The sequence below is a fragment of the Pocillopora damicornis genome, chromosome 7, assembly GCF_964200805.1.
Source record: "Pocillopora damicornis chromosome 7, jaPocDami1.2, whole genome shotgun sequence".
NCBI lineage: Eukaryota > Metazoa > Cnidaria > Anthozoa > Scleractinia > Pocilloporidae > Pocillopora > Pocillopora damicornis.
Window position 1 is genome coordinate 9,223,531 of NC_142676.1, and position 19,053 is coordinate 9,242,583.

At 36.6% G+C, this 19,053-nt stretch overlaps 3 protein-coding genes across 3 annotated transcripts; 2 read left to right on the forward strand and 1 right to left on the reverse strand.

Moving 5' to 3' along the window:
* Positions 1 to 2: 2 nt before the first annotated feature.
* Positions 3 to 1,893, forward strand: LOC113682682 (large ribosomal subunit protein bL33m-like). The gene is made up of 4 exons (XM_089213023.1): positions 3 to 105; positions 191 to 209; positions 499 to 605; positions 1,426 to 1,893. Exons 1-4 carry the CDS (start codon positions 84 to 86, stop codon positions 1,473 to 1,475), a joined length of 198 nt encoding a protein of 65 aa, XP_089069149.1. The 5' UTR covers positions 3 to 83; the 3' UTR covers positions 1,476 to 1,893.
* LOC113682680 (ribokinase) lies at positions 1,842 to 9,674 on the reverse strand. The gene is made up of 8 exons (XM_027199847.2): positions 9,517 to 9,674; positions 9,297 to 9,429; positions 7,182 to 7,245; positions 6,960 to 7,022; positions 5,310 to 5,474; positions 4,918 to 5,009; positions 3,942 to 4,130; positions 1,842 to 3,452 (listed from the first exon to the last, which is right to left on the reverse strand). The coding sequence occupies exons 1-8, from the start codon at positions 9,579 to 9,581 to the stop codon at positions 3,243 to 3,245; spliced, it is 981 nt and encodes a 326-aa protein (XP_027055648.2). The 5' UTR covers positions 9,582 to 9,674; the 3' UTR covers positions 1,842 to 3,242.
* A 44-nt stretch (positions 9,675 to 9,718) lies between these two features.
* Positions 9,719 to 18,904, forward strand: LOC113682679 (actin-related protein 10). Its single transcript, XM_089212907.1, has 13 exons — positions 9,719 to 9,913; positions 10,341 to 10,413; positions 11,053 to 11,147; positions 11,491 to 11,599; positions 11,930 to 12,037; positions 12,710 to 12,777; positions 12,999 to 13,075; positions 13,953 to 13,988; positions 14,476 to 14,602; positions 14,922 to 15,003; positions 15,162 to 15,238; positions 15,932 to 16,056; positions 17,324 to 18,904. The coding sequence occupies exons 1-13, from the start codon at positions 9,837 to 9,839 to the stop codon at positions 17,677 to 17,679; spliced, it is 1,410 nt and encodes a 469-aa protein (XP_089069033.1). The 5' UTR covers positions 9,719 to 9,836; the 3' UTR covers positions 17,680 to 18,904.
* The last annotated feature ends 149 nt before the right edge of the window (positions 18,905 to 19,053 follow it).

The following is a 19,053-nucleotide window of genomic DNA, read 5'->3' on the forward strand; positions in this document are numbered from 1 at the left end:
CTTTGTGGGTTGCTTGTGAGGCCACTCTTTGGGACTGCTACATAAAGAAGAAAAAGGCGCCATTTTGATTCTCTGGCAGCAAAATGTTGCTCTCTACGACCAGAAGTAAGTATATTCTCTTCGTTCCTAGTAGACTCGTTGCTTTTTGCCTCTTTATTTCTAAAATTGTTTTCTCTCTTTTGATCTGCAGTGGCCAAGTCAAAATCAAAGTAAGTGATCTTTCGTTATGGCATTTTAATTGGTAATGATCTGAGTCGCGATCGGCTTCAAAAAAGGTCTTTTTATAAAAGAAAAAAACATGCGTGGACAGTCTTCAGTGCTGTGTTTGAGATCCTGGCGAATAAATACGCAGTCTTGTTGAAATTAAAGTTAGGCGTGTTATGAAGTGGTTCAAACTTACAACCGAGAGATCGATAACGCTGTCATTGTATGTGACAGCGGCATAGATCCACCGAGATCGTAAAGAATTAACCTCGTTACTACTTAATTGTTTTGTAGGCGCATTATTGTGCAACTTGTTAGTATGGCTGGTACTGGATATTATTACATGATGTCCAGGAACAGACTCAAACCCAAGCTGGAGTTCATGAAATACGATCCAATCGGTGAGTGCGGCTTGTTGATAACAGCTTGGTTGAAATAGTGATAGATAGACAGCAGGCCAGCAGTGTTCACGTGAACTGAGGACATGGTAAATTGGTGATGGAAGGGAGGGTAGATGTCCGTCTTTGCGGACGAATTATTTGTTTTGTGGTTCATTATACTGTTGAACATCAATTTAGTGGATTAGAGGTCGAGGTTTACCATAGAGATGTTGACTAGACCCAGATAGTAATGTGTACATCTTCATGCTAACAACTACGGTGATGCAAGTTATTTTACAACATAGCTAGTAAATTTGTCTAATCAAATTCAATTGTGTGAGCATGCTTCATATTCCTACTGTGCACGCTCATGATGTCGGAAAACAAATCCCTCAAGAAAAAAATTTTCCTTTGGGTTGATAATGTTATAAAACATTTGGTTCATAGGTCAGCTGTGCGTTCATCGAGATATGAAGCACTTGGGAAGTTTGGAGAGCACTCAAGAAGCTAGAGTTGCTTGAGGCTATGCCTCGAGCAACTCTTACACATCTTTTGTGCTCTCCAAACTTCCCGCATGCTTCATATCTCGATAAACGCACACTGACATATGAACCAATTGTTAATTGAAACTGATGTTGGCAATGCAAGCATCCTCCTCTATAGAAAAGTAATTTCTGGTGAAGCCAAATGAACCAGCAATTATAGTCTGGAATTTGGGTTTTATTAGCTTAGTAGCAAAAATGATTGTTCTCAGATCTTCACAGGAAGAAAGTTAGATAGCCTGTTATAATAACACCATTTTTAATGTTCCACCCCATAATTATAATACTTCTTCCTTTAGTGAACAAGCATGTGCTGTTTGTGGAGCAAAAAGTCAAAAAGGGGAAGTGATGGCCCATGGGAACCCATTGTAAGAATTGCTGACAGATGTACAGTTATTATTTAAATACAAGTTCAATCCAAAGGAATATTCAGAAATGGCGTATGCAAGGACATTGATAAATAAAACAAAAGTGAAGTGCAGATGGTGACAGAGAAAGGGAAGTTGAGAGTATTCTTGGACTTGACAATAATTAATTTTCCACCAGATTGGAATTGCATTCTATGTTTCATACTTGGGTACATTCACCCTTTACAGCATGAAGTGTAGCAAATTCATAGTGCATTATGTAACTTCTTCATGTCCAGTTCTCTATGAGGCTCAAGGGTGTAACATGTGAATTAAGGAAACAAAAGACAACTAAATGAGGAAGGAAATTTACAGGAAGAAGTGTTATTTTTATTATTAAAGATTTTTATTGCTTCTTTATCATCACATGAAATATTCTTTGCATAACACCCAATAAAATTGCTTGTGATTACTTTTAACCCTTTAACTCCCAGAAGTGATAAAAATGTAAAGTCTCCCTACAACATCCATACACCATTCAGCAAACAGGTAAAGAGAATATTCAAACTTATCAGGTAGAAGTTTTTATTTTGATTCAACACCAAATTCTCACTGTGTATTTACAAGGAAATGTGTTGGAGATTGGTTGGAGAGTTAAAAAGCAAATCTTGGGAGTTTAAGGGTTTGAGTACAAAGGTAGTTGATGGATCAGAATATACCCAGCCAATGGCAATCTCACAAGTAACCTTGCAGATATTTGTCACTATTAACATTACTACTGATGGTCATTTTCTGATATTTACTGTACAAGAATTCAATTCCTAATGTAAATAATAAACATATATCAGTAAAGGAAGATAAAAGTTATTGGATACTTTTTCCATTATTGTCCATTCTCAAACAAAATATTACTGACCAACAGCATTTAATTGGTTTGTTGTGCCAGATAACAGGGTTTTTTTTAGAAGGTATCAAGGTTAAAGCTTGCTCACTAGTAGCTTACACAAAAGCAGTAACAGGCAACAGTGAGTCACCATATTGGTTACAACATGCTTAATCTTTCCTTAAATTCTGTCAACAAGAAAAATTACAGTTACTTGTTGGTGTAGCACAAAACTTATACCTCGCTTAAATGCCATGCATCAGCACACCAAATATCTTCATTTCTCCAATTTTTTTAATCCACAATAACAGTGTGCTCGTAAATATGCAAGTTGATTACTTGTATTTATAAAGGAATTATCATAACAATAGCAGTGATCAATCTATGCAACAAAAAGGAGTGGAGCCTTAAATTATTGCACAAACTTCAACTTTGGGGCCAACAATTACACAAAGCTGTAACATTACAGAGACATAGTTGCCCTTTGACTCCCAGGAGTGATTAACATGTAACTTCTCCTTATAACATCCATACATTATCCAGCAAACAGGTTATGAGAATACTCAAACTTATTGGGTAGAAACTGTTATCTTGATCTAACACCAAATTCTCAGAACTAATTTAAAGGAAATGTCTAGCAGCAATAGGAGAGAATTAACAATCAGATCATGAAAATTACAGGGTTAACTTCAGTTCTTACAATGGACTTGCAACCCATCTGTTTTGTATAATGCTCTTCAGTTTATTCCTAACACTCCTAAATGTAGTGTTCTTGTTTCATTCATATTACACCTCAGACAGGTATATTTGGAGTCATTCACATGACAATAATTTTAAAAAATAGTAATATTTTTAATTTAAGATTTGTTGAAAGTTGCTAAAAGTTTTATGTTGAGGATATTCTGTCCCTTGAAACAGTGTTGCTAAACAGAGAGGATGGCAGTTCTTTTTTAGTAGGATAGCTAGACTGTGTACCCACAGCTAACACAGTTGCTCTGGCAATTTCACCAGATCTCCTAACAACCTCATCAAAAGGGAGGTCCTTGAATTTTGCCATGTAAAATGCAAGAGCCCCAATGAATGCATCTCCAGCTCCCTAAACAAGACCAAAAAAAAAATGTCAAGGGTGCAACTTACAGTGAAAATGGACATTATAAATTAAAGGAACTGCAAAATGAGGGTGTTACAGACTGAAGACTAGAGAATTCTACAACTACCACATGAAAAAGGAACAAAAATTTCAAGGATCTGAGCTCGTTTCTATTCAGAGACAGAGAATATATACTCCAGTTTATATAAAGTGTTCTCCTGTTAACAAATTTCTCAATGAAACCTCTGAAAATAAGAATTTAACTCTAACATACCCATTGATTGTATTTGGTTGGTTAAAATCCAAGATAAAACACATCAGTTCCATATCTATCAGAAGTGCACATACTCTTGATTGCTAAGCAAACTCTCCTTATCGAAACATTATAAAATGTAAAGAGAACAGAAGGCAGAACATGTTTATTGATGGTAGGGCGTAACCACTGACTTCTTCTGGAAAGTTCCTGGTACAAAAGTTTTGAATATTCAGCATTACCGTGGTATCCACAGGTTCCACTGCTGTAACAGGAATGTGTTTGGGCATGCGGTTTTCCTTAGTTCCAATAACAGAGCCTTTATTGCCAAGTGTGATAACTGCCCTACGAGCCCCTCTCTCCAATATCATGATGACAGCCTTCTCTGCATCTTCTATAGTTTTTACTGATAATCCTGTTAGAAGTTCAGCCTGCAACAGAAGTTACTGCTAATGAGGTCTTAGTCGCAAAGTACATGAGATGAGAGGTGGGGGAACTGATGTCTTGCATGCTGGAGTCCATATCAAAACTTCTTGCTAGGAAACCTAGCCCGGATCAGCAGGAGTTCTCAGCAAGACACTATATTCTCACTGTGTGCATGCTCTCCACTAAAGTTGAGTGTAGAAGGATGCCTGCAAACAGTCCCAAGGATTCTATTTTTTTTAAGCTTGACAATGTAGCAAGGCAAACAGGAGGTCAGGCAGCAAAAAAAAAGCATTTTTTTTTGTTTCATTTCATCCTTCCCTCCCCCTTGCAACATGATCATGCTCCCTGCAAAAATTAACCCCTAACTGCAGGTTAGAAACAAGATGGAATCCTTGGGGTATAACCATCTCTACCTTTTACAAAACAAATGGTAAAGCCATGGGGGAAAAGAAGAACACCATCAAATTAAAGTGCACTATTAAAAATAGAAAGCTGCACTAAACAGGAGTACCTTTTTAGGTTAAGAATATGTAGAACTGAAGACAAGTAATGTCTCCTACAGATCAAACTTACATAAAAATAACATACCAGACAGTAAGGAGAATGACTAGTGAGGTCTTGAAAGTGAACGGATTTAATGTCAATAAAAATTTTGTTTTGAGTTATTCAAATGCCTCGTGACTTGCACAACATTACCTGAAATTCTAACATGACACTTGAAAAAGATAAAATCATGTACTACGTTTCAGCAATCTACAATTTAGACTTAATATTTTTTATCATTATTATTACCTCACTTTCATTTGCACAGAATACATCACTAAGAGCATAATAAAAATAATCCAGCCATGACAGAGCTGGTGCAGGGTTGAATATTGTTTGTACTGCAAGCATAAAAAATAGCATGAAGTTAGTCACTGATAGGGGTTGATAAATATTTCAACAGGAAGAACTCCAAGACCCCTTCATCTGGCATAGTATCATTAATAACAGAGAGCATACTAAGGCTATTTAAAGTGAAGAAGTTATTGATTATTGGGCAAAATCACCTTGTAAATACCATGGGTAATATATCAAGAACAGTATGAAGAACTTGCAAACTGATGTTAGGGTGTAGAAGGTAAAGGAGGTTGTTGCCAAGAGGTTTGACTATATGAAGGAATTTCCCACAAACTCATACTGACCTCCATTTTTCTTTGCAAGAGATAAAGTGTAGTGTGTTACTTCTGGATTAATTTCAAGCTGACAAACACAAACTGATGCTGATGATATAACAGACTTTGCTCTTTTAACATCCTCTTCTGACAGAATATCATTAGCTCCACTGACAATGACAATAGAATTTTCACCTGCAAATGCAGCATACCTTCAGTGAGGTATCTAAAGTTCTAATGTAGTGGAAAAAGGTTGTCATAAATCTTATGTATACTACATATTATTTTCAGGTAGCATTAAAGAAATAGCAGGGGCCTGATGGTCAGTGCACTGGACCCCAGGTTGATAGGCCTGGGCAAGGCAGACCTGGCTGGGTCAATGGGTAATAGTGAACAATGGGTAATAGTGAACAATGATTCCCATTGTTGGCTTTCAGTAACCTGTCAGTCAACTGTCAGCCAACAGGTTATGGACACATTACCAACACATTACTGACAGTCTGCTGACAGTGTTAAGTGGACCAAAAATTGACTGAAAACAGAGTCAATACTCTTCCAGTTGAAAACAGTAAATAGAGAAATGTCGATTGCATTGTTTGTACCTATCTACTTGATTCAGTTTAAACAGTAAAACAAGCTTGTTTAACCCATCTCCTGACCTTAAGTACCAAAATTAAGTACTAAATTTAGTACCTATTTCTTATATCCTTGTTTGTACACAAAACAGTTCATTTTCTCCACTTTGTAAGTGAATAAACCAACAGGTCAAATAGCTCTAACCAAAAGAAAAACTTTCTTAAAAGGGTTTTGGAGGTAGTGCATTTAGGGAATTGGGAACTAGAAAAACTTTTCCATATGGCAGATAACTGAAATTGAACCAATTTGGGAAAGTTTTGCTAGCCAGTGCAAAAGAGTAGGCAAAAGCCATAGTAACTATTGAGAGTACAGTGCAAGGTTTCTTTTTTAAATGACTTTTCCCCTTTTTATGTAGTTTTAGAAGCAATAGATGGGTAAATGTTAACAATCATTTCAGTTTATGACCCACCAACAGGTTACTGACAGGTGGCCAACAGGTTGCCGAGTGTTAGCCGAGTGTTGGCCGACAGTCGGCCAAAACTTTGGCCTGAAACATAAAAACTGTCAGCTGACAGTTGGCCAACAGTCAGCCAACTGACAGCCGACAGTATTTTTCGGGAACTGTTCTTCACTTTTACCAGTGTTGTCTCCTTGGGAAGACACTTTACCCTCACAGTGCCGCTCTCCACCCAGGAGTATAAATGGGTGACAGCAAATTGTCAGGGAAGCCTGATGAAATGCTAATGAGGGGAGGGGGAACCTTTTGATGGACTAGCATCCCCTCCAGGGGGGAGTAGTGATACTCCTAGTCACTTCATGTTACATGGAAACTGGGATAAGCTTTGGCTGGGTGGGCCAATAGGCTTGAGTACAGACTTAACCTTCATCATAGAAATACCATACATGGCGAAGGTTCTCAATTGTTGATCAATGCCAACCATCCATAACAAACTTGAGTCCCATGAACAGAAAGGTTAGTCTTCAGAGAGTCAATATTATTTTGCTACATCTAATGACGAGTGTTTTCAAGATGTCTATCTCAAGACTCAAGTATACAAGTAGCTTCATAATATAACTACCATTACACAAATCTAATTCAGTTACCATTTGAATTCACTGAGATAGGAGCAACTCCAGTAGCAGCCTCTTTAGTGATTCCCACATGATCTACAAGAAGGTAATAAATTAACAAAACTACAGACTGAACAAATCAGGAATTCGGTTTCCCAGCACTTGATCAACATGTTAATTCTAACTAATTCCAGGGAGAATTGAAATGATCTTGGCAACAAGTAAGTTCTAACTACTTTCTAACCATGTGCTTACCTGTGTTGACTTCGTGTTGTTTAAAATTTTCAATATATCGATGTCCAAAAGAATCATCACCAACCTAGGACAAAATCACAGAGGAAGCACCATAAAAATACCGCAAGATTTATATTTCCTTTAAAACTAAAGATTCGTGAAACTCTGTAACTACCAAGTGATCACCATTTCATTTCTCCTTTAATCACCAGTTCCTTATCTAGCTAGAAAGTGATGAGAATAGCCAAACTCCTCACCTCACTTTATACTATTATTTTAATTTAACACTAGAATCTCTTCACTCACTCAAAAAGGAATGCCACAGCTTAAAAAGAGAATTGCTACTTTGGTTTTATGTCAAGATCCTGTTCTCCTTTCCTCATGAAAGTACATAAATAAAGTGTGCATGAGAATCTATTTTGAATCACTTCTTTAACCATCTTTTACCATTTGACCCTTTAACTCCCAGAGGTGATAAACATGTAGCTTCTCCCTATAATACACTTATACTATGCTATCATTGCAAGATTCCCGCCTGTTAAAAACTTTAGCTACATCCCTGCATAAGCCTAACAGATAGAAGTAAGAATTTCCTTCTGTCAGTAAATTTAAGTAGACAAATGGCTGTGTTGACAACTGTGCAATTATAAATATTAAAAGATTATGTTTCAATAATTAAAGCAAAATTAGATTATCTTCTGAAATGTTTACTCTAGATTAATCAACAGATTCATTGTGGGAACAAAAATAATATTTTAAATACACCAACACTGAGAAGGTCGTGCCACTTTCTTATCCCATTTAAATACACATCAACAAAGGGTTGAATTACAACCACAGGAAGCCTCCGTAAACAGCCTAGATTCCAAAGGAAGAGCTTTTCAAAATTTCACTCTTTTGTTAGAGATTAGGGAAATAAATTAAAACATTTCAAACAAGGATCGATTACAATGATTTCAAATATTTGTCACCTAAACGCTAAACACTGAAAATGATTAAATTTGGTGGAAAGGACATTAGCATAGTCATCTCTGTTATAGCGAACATTCTTTCTGCCTTAACTGTCAACTTCATTGACACTCAAGCAACAAGGCAAACATTCAGTGGTCCCTTTTAGAACGGAGGCACTTTAGTCCAAAGGGTACTCAATTTTTCAATTTTCCTCAGTCTGCGCGACAGCTGCTCGGCTGGAGCTAAAACATTTGCATTTTAAATGAAGTGTACTCAAAAAGAATCACTGACGTTTTAAAGCAATCAATTATATTACCACGATGAGAAACAGAAGATTAATGACTGAAGCCAAAGGAAACAGCATCATTTATTCATCAGTTGTGGAAGAAATGTTTCTTCAATGTACAATTTTTATTTTGCACAACACAGTTTCTGTAACGTATCGTATAAACAAATGACTTATCCCAGAGTTACTTTGTAGCTTTGATACAAACAGCATTTGAATATAAATACTTAGTATGGCTTCACAAACCGGTTTATCTATGGCAAGGAATTTGGAAAAAAGAAAGATTAACGCATTGCGCGGTTTTGATTTCTGGCTATTTACAAATTTATCGCACTAATTCCCAATTAATTCCGAGTTGAGATGCACGATTCGAGCTATGTTACAAAATTTAACTTATACATTCGATTTACTGGTACTTTAAATAACACCTAGTCATTTTAAATCATACCTTTTTCTAGAACACTTTTTAGTGTTTGATATAAAGAGCTTGAATGCGAAAAATTCAAGCGCATAACTTCACCCGATCCGTAATATTATAAGCAAGAACTCAAGCCAAGTCAGATTGAAATCTGCATAGATATTGATCCGCTCATTTTAATTAGAAGGTATATACTAAACACACAAATGCTATTGAATGGAAAAATGTACCGCACGATACCCGATGATCAGGGAAATCACTTCCTGGCATTCTTATCATCATTTTGTATAAAACAGCGCAGTTAACAAAACGAAATTAGAAATAGGAGCCTGAATTAGAGAAACACACACAGCACTATTTTAACGTGCGCCGAGCGTGTTAGCTCACCGGCGCGTACAACTTTATTTTGACTGCATCTTGCATATTCATAAATCAAATATTGCATTCATCTTCGTCAGGAAGATAAATATGTTGTACTCACTTTGGCAACCATTGCAGTTTTAGCCCCTAGCCGAGCTGCCATCACACACTGATTCGCACCTTTTCCTCCAAACCCCATCACAAACTTATCACCATGAATGGTTTCGCCAGCTTTAGGGAGCCGAGGAACATAGCTAGAAAAAAGCAAGATCGACTCAGTTAAATAAATTAACAATCCACGTAGCTATTCATGAACATTCTAACGTCTCCTCATATCCAACCTCACGAGATCTGTCATGCAAGAGCCAACAACTACCACATCAAACTTCTTCGCCTCTCCCGCCATTTTAACAGCGGGTCAGACAAGCGGGTTCTGAAGCAAGTCTTGTAAGTCGTAACCGGAAACCCCCTAGGGACAGGAAAGGCCGAGGCAAGAGGACTGAGGTTGACCGGAACTAATATTTTCCAATATGAAACCGCTGATACTGTGACTGCGGTCGTCTATATTGCATTTGCAAAGGAGTTGAGTTGGAGAGAATCCGACAATTTTATGTATTGAGGATTTGATTCTGAGTGTTTGATATGAAATGAGAGACGGATAATGCCTTTGTTTGACGTTATTGGACTTGGAGCAGAAAAGCACGCGGTTGTTATTGACATCGGGGCCGCCTATACGAAGTAAGAAAGGTTCATGTATTGCAAACATTGTGAAAAGTTGGGTGTTAATGTCGTCAAGCTTGTTAGCGCTAGCCAATTTTGGTAGAAATCAGCTCTTGAAATTTATCGCAATAGACATATTTTAATCTTTTTTTTACTTGTTTGTTATCTTATTTATCAACCTTTTGTAGATCTAGTTTGAGAAGGTACTCGGTAATACCGGTAGTTTTGGGCAGTGTTCCTGTTGATGTCTTCAGTGATCGAAGATGATTCTTTCCCATAACAAACGATCAATTAGTTTTCCAGTAGTGTTTCATCGCCACTTGCAAGACATGCCATTCGGGTATAAAAAGAAAAAGATACGTTTTACTTCATTCTGTCTTCAACATTTAGGTAAAAACGTATCTAAAGTTCATCTAAATCCGATTTTATTCTTTTAATCCTTCAGATGTGGTTTTGCCTCAGAAACAAGTCCTCGTCATATCATTCGAAGTGTCATTACGCACACAATAAATGGAGAGGTATCTACTTATACTCATCTGTGTTGGAAGATACTGTCTCCCATTACATGATCAACATTCTATAATTTCTTTGTAAATCGATTGAGAGATTTGAAAGAATTTGGTGTTGTATGCATGAAACATCAACTATTGGTATATTGCAGGAAGATATATTAATTAATAAATACTAGGAGTTGTTAAAGGGTCAGCTGGTAAATAAATGGTAGAAGACATAGTGGCTCAACTGTTAGGGACTGGACTCTGGGTCCAGAGGTGCAGGTTTCAGAACCAGACTAAGTCATTTTGTTGCATGCTTGAGACACCCTACCCTCACAGTGCCACTCCCCACCTTGGAGTGGATCATTGGATACCAGTGGATTGTGAAAAAAAAACAAAAATTAAAAACATGCAGGGGTGGGTGGAGGGAGACCTGGAATAGACTGGTATTTTATCCTGGGAGATAATTAGCCAAGAGATTATTAGTTGACCCAGTACCAAAGTTTCTGAACCAACATCATAAGAATTATACAGAAGACATTAAAGAGAATTACTGATAGAATGTCATGAGTGAAAGAGTTAAAATGAATGCCTTTCCAGTAAGTTTAATGCCTAACTTGTGGTATGGTATCGAATTTGCTCTTTTTTCCTCCTTTTGTGAAGATGGAAACTGTGAATGTTGTCAGTCATGAACAAGACAAAAGGCCAGATGAATTATATGCTATCCTTAGAGACTTTCTTCATCAAGTTTATTTCAGGTATGGTAAGGTTGTGTGTAAAACACATGTTATAGAAACTGGTTTTCCTGTAGGAGTGATTTTCCTAACATTAAAAAAAAAACTTGATTTGTCTATCAATTAATTTACCTTTCTATGAATTAAAAATTAGCTCTACACAGCTCAAGATAATTATAGCACCCAATGACAACCAACTGCAAAAAGTTTTGACAAAGAAGAAAATCAGTGGTCTGTATTGTGTTGTGAGGGATACAGCAAATTTAATAATGCTGATCATAGTATTATTACTTCTAAGAGTAAGGGAAGGGACTTGCAAAATAGTTTCTAGTTAATAAGTCCTCTGTCTGATCATTGACATTTTCAGGTACCTTCTTGTCAACCCACGAGACAGACGAGTTGTTATTTGTGAGTCTGTGCTTTGCTCTACACTTTGGAGAAATACCATCGCCAAGGTCCTTTTCAAGCACTTTGAGGTGACGCATACATAAAAAATTTTTTTTCTGATTAAAAATAAGTATGGGAAGCCCATATTTCAATATATGTAAGACTCAACTGAACCAGAAAGTGTCATTCTTATTAATAAAAACATTTGACATTATCTTTTGATAGCATGCTAGTCAGATGGATGGTTCAATTAAGGCCTTGAGCTACTGTATTCTTTTTCATTCCCTTACGATGCCAGAGGCTGCCAAAAGCTTGAGAACAAAAAGGAATACAGTGACTTGAAGCCTCAATCCAGTCCCCTCCATTTAGTACGTAACATTTCTCTTAACAATTCCAAATTATTACAATTTCACCGACAGGTGCCTTCAGTACTGTTTGCACCCCATCACCTTTTAGCGCTCTTTACCCTCGGAATACCATCAGGACTAGTCTTGGACTGTGGCTTTACAGAGACCATTGTTTTACCAATATCCTTTTCAGTAAATGTATCATTGCATATGGGATTACCAGTAACCCTTAACCCTTTATACCCTAACATCAGTATACATATTCTCCATACTGTTTTCTATACATTTCCTAAGGTGCTGACAAGGAGAATTTGTTAATCAGATCAAGAGAATATTTAGTTGGTGATCATTTCTGTTATTTTTGTGACCTTACTGTTTGATGCAGGGGTTATACAGTTGGGAGAAATAAGATTCAATACTCTCACATCGATATATAATATCCATACTGCTCCTTTCCTATGGTACTGACAAAGAGAATTCTAAATCTCAAGCTTCTCTGGTTCACAGCCATTTTCTTCTAACCTCAGTGTTTGATTCAGCAGCAATGCTGTAAGGAGAAATTATATCCTGGTTACTTTTATGGATTAAAGGGTTAAGGTGAAAAGAGGATTGAAAAATTGTTCATCATTATTTTCTCTCTCTTTTTAGGTGATAAACTAGTATTGGATTTTATTTTCAGAACAATCTTGAACATGTTATGCTAGACAATAACCAGTGGTGCATTATCGTGTTAACAGTCTTGTCATTTAGTGAATGTAATGATTGAATGACCCGAATAGATCCACTTAAATTTATTTGCATTGGATGTTAGACTACTTATTACATCCTTGACTCAGTTGATTCTGGTGTCACATTTGTGAGGGGACGGCTATTCTCAAAGCTGTAGAAACAATCCCTCTTGGATCAAGGGCCATTCACAAGTGAGTAAATGTTCATTTGTATTCCACATGGTTTTCTGTGTGTAATTGTAACTAATGTTATTATTGAAGCTGGATTGAAAAAAATACAACACTGTGATCAAGTAGTCTTCAAACCTTGAAGCACCGTACACTAAGTTTGAGTTTATTGCACATCCCAAATCTCTTTTTTTGCCAAATTTACATAAATCCATGCAGCTATGTTTTGCCCCTTTTGATTACAGGTATCTGGAGGAACAGCTGATGGAGAGAAGTCTGGTACAATTAGAAAATGGAATAAAGCCTTTGTCATCTGTTATGAGTAAGCTTGAGACACTGCAGTTTGGTCACTCCTCTTGGCCTAATTCTAAGAGTTTATTCTATAGCACACCATTGGTTGATGACTGTGTAGAAAGTAGTCATTTGCCTGACTAAGGCCAACAGTAAATAGCAGGACTGAGATGGCAAAATCTACAACTCTTTATTGTGAGAGGACAACATAAACATTCATTATCAAGGCAGTCAGTTGAAGCTTGTGAATTAGCTCAAACATAAACTGTTTCAATCTTTCATTTGCAAATTTTTTACTTGAATAACATGGATTGAGCATGTAAACCTATCATGAACATTCACATATTTATGAATTAAAATTGATCACACTAGCTTAATGCAAATGTACCTCTATTTTCTCCAAGTTTTATAAACTTAGTTGTTACATAAATCTAAATTGGCTGCTGTGGAGAGTTTCTGAATCTGAAATTTCCAGCATTAGCCCTTCGTTATTGATGCTGAGATAGCAGTAAAGCTGAAATGGCAGGTTAACCCTTTAATTCCCATGAGTGGCCATTAGACATAGTTTCTCCTTATATAATATCAAGCAGACAAGTGATGAGAATAAAGAAAAATATCAATTAGAGGATAATACATTGATCTAATACCAAATTCTCCTAACTAACATCACAAGAACTGTATGGCAGACAGTGAGGAGAATTACTAACAAGATCTTGGGAGTTAAAGGGTTAAGAAACACTCTGCAGTGGCCAATTAGCGTCATCAACTCATTTGATAAAGCCAAATTATCTTGTAATACTCACCCCACTAACACAGCAACACTGTTTCTTACCCCTTTCTTTAAAAATGTATCGAACAGATGTCTTTTAGTGCCTCTAAAGCTGAGTATGTTTTATATGTTTTCCCAGATTCTCTTGGAACAGAAACCCTAGAGGACATTAAAGGTAAGATAAGCAAATCTTCATTTAATGTGAATGGTATTCCTCTGTATCAGGTAGTTTTCGTAATTTTTAGCAGCAGTGAAATAAGGTTATAGTTTGTGGTGGAAGTGTTGTCTGTCGTTTGAGCAACTGGGGCTTGTGGACTTCAGAATGATCCTAAATTCTGGGCTTGAACGTTGCAAGCAATCCCTGCTTTACACTTTGAAAAGCAAGACCCTTTTCTCTCACATTGCTTTTCCCCCCAGAAGTATATATTCAGTTGTAGAAATGGAAAAATGTTCAGTAGCACCTTTATGTTTGAGGATAACATAAGTCTTACCAGCATCCCATGGCTCACTAGCAAGATTGCTATGGAAACCAGGATATATGAACCAGTCTTATATGTAGTCTTACCTGTATATACCCTGTAGAATTACAGTTAAACTTTTTTTTAATTAATAATATTTTTCTGAGCAGACAAGGCCATAACTGTCTCATCATTGTTTATTAGTGCGTACTTGCTTTGTGGCACCAAAGTTCAGTGGACCAGAAGGAGAGCCACGCCCTGCCTCACAGGTGCCAAAGGTTGACTATCCTCTTGATGGAGGAAGGATTATCAGAATTGAAGGTCAAATCAGGTAAAATGATAAGAGAAATAAAATAACTGAAAAGGTCTCCAAACTTAAGGAAAATTTTGGTAAAACATTTTCCCTAAGGTAAAAATTTAGAGGGAACTATTTACACAAACACAATCTTCAAACTTTTGAAATCAGTGCCAGGATTTTAAGTCACAGATGCCAACAAAGCTTCCTATCAGTATACAAATTGATATTATTATTCAAACTATCTCCAGTTAATTTAATCACCTTTCAAAGGCTTGTCAACAACTGAAATGTTGTTACTGCATTGCGAGCTAGGAAACATTTATGTAAAGGGATGATTTTGTTTCTTTTGCAGAGAACAGACTTTTGATATTTTGTTTGATGGGGATGAGGAAGGAAAATCTATTGCAACATGTCTGTTGGATTCAATACTTAAGGTACACTGGATACCATAATCATTAATTATTAATTGATATTTTTCACTCATCAGTTTATTTCATTCATTCTTAATTTTATTTATTCTTAATCCTTTTATGATCATTATTTCTTTCACTACCATTTCAATGATTTAAAACTGTCAACTTTTGTTCTGCAGTGCCCTATTGACACAAGGAAGCAGTTAGCAGAGAATATAGTCCTTGTTGGTGGAACTGTAATGACCCCAGGATTCAAGTAAGCTAAACTTCTCAGTGTATTGTAACAATTGTCTATGTGGCACACTTCTCCACTCAAAAGTCTGAAAGATTTTTTGTTAATTATGAAATTATGAGATGTTCTGTTTCTTTTCTTTTCTTTTCTTTTTTTTTTAACTCACTGCTTGTTATATATTAATTATGTATATATGCTCATGGGTAAGACTTGATTCTGGCAGTAACATATAAATTCTGCTTGCAAATATTGAATTTTAAGGGGATTAAAAATCTGGTTTGGACAATCACATATTTTGCACATCTATGTGATAATTTAATATTTTAAATTCCAAAATCTTGTTTCTTATTGGCTGCAATCATTAATCTTGCAAAATTCTGTGTAAAATATGCTCATATCATGAGAGAGTTTATCCTTAAGAGTGGGTAGCATCTAATCCCTCCCTACAATGTCATACCTGAATCACTTATTTAGGTCACAAGAGTAAAGGAAATGTTCAACTATGTCTAATAAAAGTAGCTCCTGATTATGAAACAAATTCTACCTGTAAGCACCTTAGGAGATGTATTCTGAACATTATAGAGAACATGCATACAAATGTTGGAGTGAAGCTAGGGTTAAAAAGTCCATCAGATTCTTTTGAATGTAGGATTTCAAAACTTTTTTCACTTTTGGCAATTGGCTTGTAATAATAATTATGTTTATTTTAACATGTAGACATCGTCTGTTGCAAGAAATTTACTGTTTACTTCAATCACCTCGATACAAAGAGAACTTATTTATGAAAACAATCAAAATGCATCAGATACCTGTCACTGCCAACTGTACATCATGGCTTGGAGGTAGGCCTGTATTCTGTTTTGTTTTGTTTTTTCTCTCTTTTTCACTCTCATTATCGACATAATTTTATAAGTTTCCACTGTTTTTGGAAGAAGCGGTGACTTATTGGTCAGAGTAGTGGATACAAGGTAAAATTATAAAATGCTTGGGGTGTATCCTTTGCAATGGATGTACATTCATCTAGTCAGGAGTAGTGCTACTCCTCACCACTTCATGGGAAGGAAACCAGGATAAGCTTGGGCTGAGTGGGCCACTTGGCTTGTGTATCTACTTTATGTTACTTTAGGGTAATTTAGTATTATCAACCCAGTTGACAATGTAAATTGGCCACTGTAAAGAGTTTAACCTTTTAACTCCCAGGAGTGACAAGACAGAATTTCTCCTTACAATACCAATACAATATCAACCAGATAAGTAATGAGAATAAAGAAAACTATCAATTTGGGGATAATTATTTGATCCAAATCAAAATTCTGGGAACTAACTTTCTAAGAATTGTATGGTTGACAGTAAGGAGAGTTACAAATTGGATCTGGGAGTTGAAGGGTTGAAACTCTTTACAGTGGCCTATTTACATTATAACCCAATTGATAATACTAAATTTCTCTGTTATACTCTCCCACCAATGTAGCACTACAGTTTCTTAAGAAACTTACACCTTCTATTCATTCATTTTTACTTACCTTAGTCATTTGCAAAGAGTCATTCCCAGAACTTTACAATTGTGTCACATACTGGTGTTTAGTTCCTCTTGTTCCTTTCAATTCTAATTTGCTATGGACATGCTAGTTGACATAGAGCCAGCTTATGAATGTGCCACTGTTAAAAACCAGTGAGGTTAGAAAGCCTGCATCACAGAGTAGGTGGACAGAAAGGATGATTTGTATTAAATTTCTTCATGTCTAGTTTGAACATAGGTATAGGCCATGATCTAAGTATGGAGTTTGTATACATTTTCTTTCTTATGTACTGTTCACATCTTTTAACCTTAGACATTTTCCAGTATACAGTATTTGGATCAATATCAGTATCTGGGCAACTGCCCACCTACCCCTCCCCTAGCCCAACATTAACCTTAACTTGTTGTCAATTGACTGTTGTTGAGTTAGGGGAGGGGTAGGTGGGCAGTTGCCCAGATACTGATATTGATCCCAGTATTTTTGTGATGAATACAACTCCTTTTGTTGAATTCAAGCCAACACTCATCATTATCAAGGCATTTCTGTTTTCTCTTTTACTATCACTTTAAGAGTAACGCTGTTCTTCCAGGTGCGATATTTGGTGCTCTTGAAGTCCTGGCTGACCGTTCAGTAACTAAGGAACGATACAATCAAGATAACAAGATCCCAGATTGGGCCTCCTGTGAAGAACAAACTGTTGACAATGCTCCCATCTTAGAGGAACGCCTTGAAAGACCAGTTCTGTCACGTCGTCAGACAAGTGGCATCACCAGCACCCTTAGTAATATTAGCAGCTCCCTGTCAAGCCGACTTCTCAGTGGCAGCAGTAGAAGCCCCTTAGCATCGAGTTTACTTCAAAGAGCAGGAGGATCCCCTACTTCAGGGGCATCATCCAGTATAAAAGAAAGTGACAAAGAAACTCAAAAAGAAGAAAAAAAGGGTTGAATATTTTGGCTGCAATAATTTATTGTATGGGCATGTAACCTTTAGAAATTTTTGACACATTTGTCTCTTAGTACAGTTGAATTTCACCGTATGCTGCCCTATTAGCAACCTTCCCTTGGACCCAGAAGGGTCCAAGAGACAAGAGGGGGAGACAACTTTCTTTAACCTTTGAACTCTCCTCTTCATCTGCTACACATTTCATTGTAAATTGGTGAGGAGAATTTGGGTGTTCATACAAGATAACTTCTACAAGATATGTTTGAGTATTCTCAGTACCTGTCTACTGGATGAAGTGTGGATTTTATATGGAGCAGTTGTATGGTAATCACTTTTGGGAGTTAAAAGGCTAAGGATGGATGTCATGAACCAACACTTTTACTTAAAAATTAGCATGGTCTCCTGTTAAGCTCAAGGGATCATGGATATGCAGTTGACTTTTTAGAGTATGCTCTGTTTGGTTTACTGCAGCTTTAAACAAATCTGACCAGTGGACAGTTAATATCTAAAAATTAAGTGTAGCTAATACAGGTGGCTCTGGAGCCTTTTTCACTCACTGCACTTTTGTGTCATGTGCATAACAAAGACAAATAGGTCCTGACTCAAAGTCAAATGACTGCATTTAACTACTACAGTTTTTTATATTAATTTATTACTGAAATAACACCTAGTAGTTACCTTGAGCAAATGTTAAACACAGATTAGAACATATAAATCAGAATTCTTTGATTTTCGCTCAATTTCAGAGGTTTCAAAATGTTTTAAAGTGGGCATCAGACTCTGCAAAAGTAGGTGTCTGTGAAAAGTTCATTAATTGCCAAAAGGTAATTTTTTTAACCAGATAATTGGCAACATCTTGTCAAGAAGCTGACAAAACTCTAGTGGTTGCTGGCTTGTTTTAAAACCCCTGGAAATTGAACAACTTGGGTGGCTTTAATATTTCCATGTTTTACATGCAGTAATGGGGAAAAGTATTATATGGGCATAAGGAGCAGTGAAGCCCAAGGAAAACAGGCTAATTTCCTGAGAGTTCTTAGGTGGTTCCTTAGTCATATTACCTCACCTAGCAGGCAACAAAAGTCAATCTGAAATTTTGGGGACAGAGGGAAATCAATGTAAAAGCCTCTTATGATACAGTCAGTTGTCCTTTATGTCTTCTGGACATCAAGCAGTCCTTATGATGTAGTATTGTTTTTGAAAGGAAATAAAGTAGGACTGGGCATGGAAAGAGGAATGTGTCATTTGAGAGACAGTCACTTAGAAAATAAATAGAGTCAAACCTGTATTAAGCTGTCACCCGTGGGGAATGGTGCAGTAACCGCTCAATACAGGTTCCATAAAATAGGGTTATTATAAAGAAATAATGAAAAACATCAC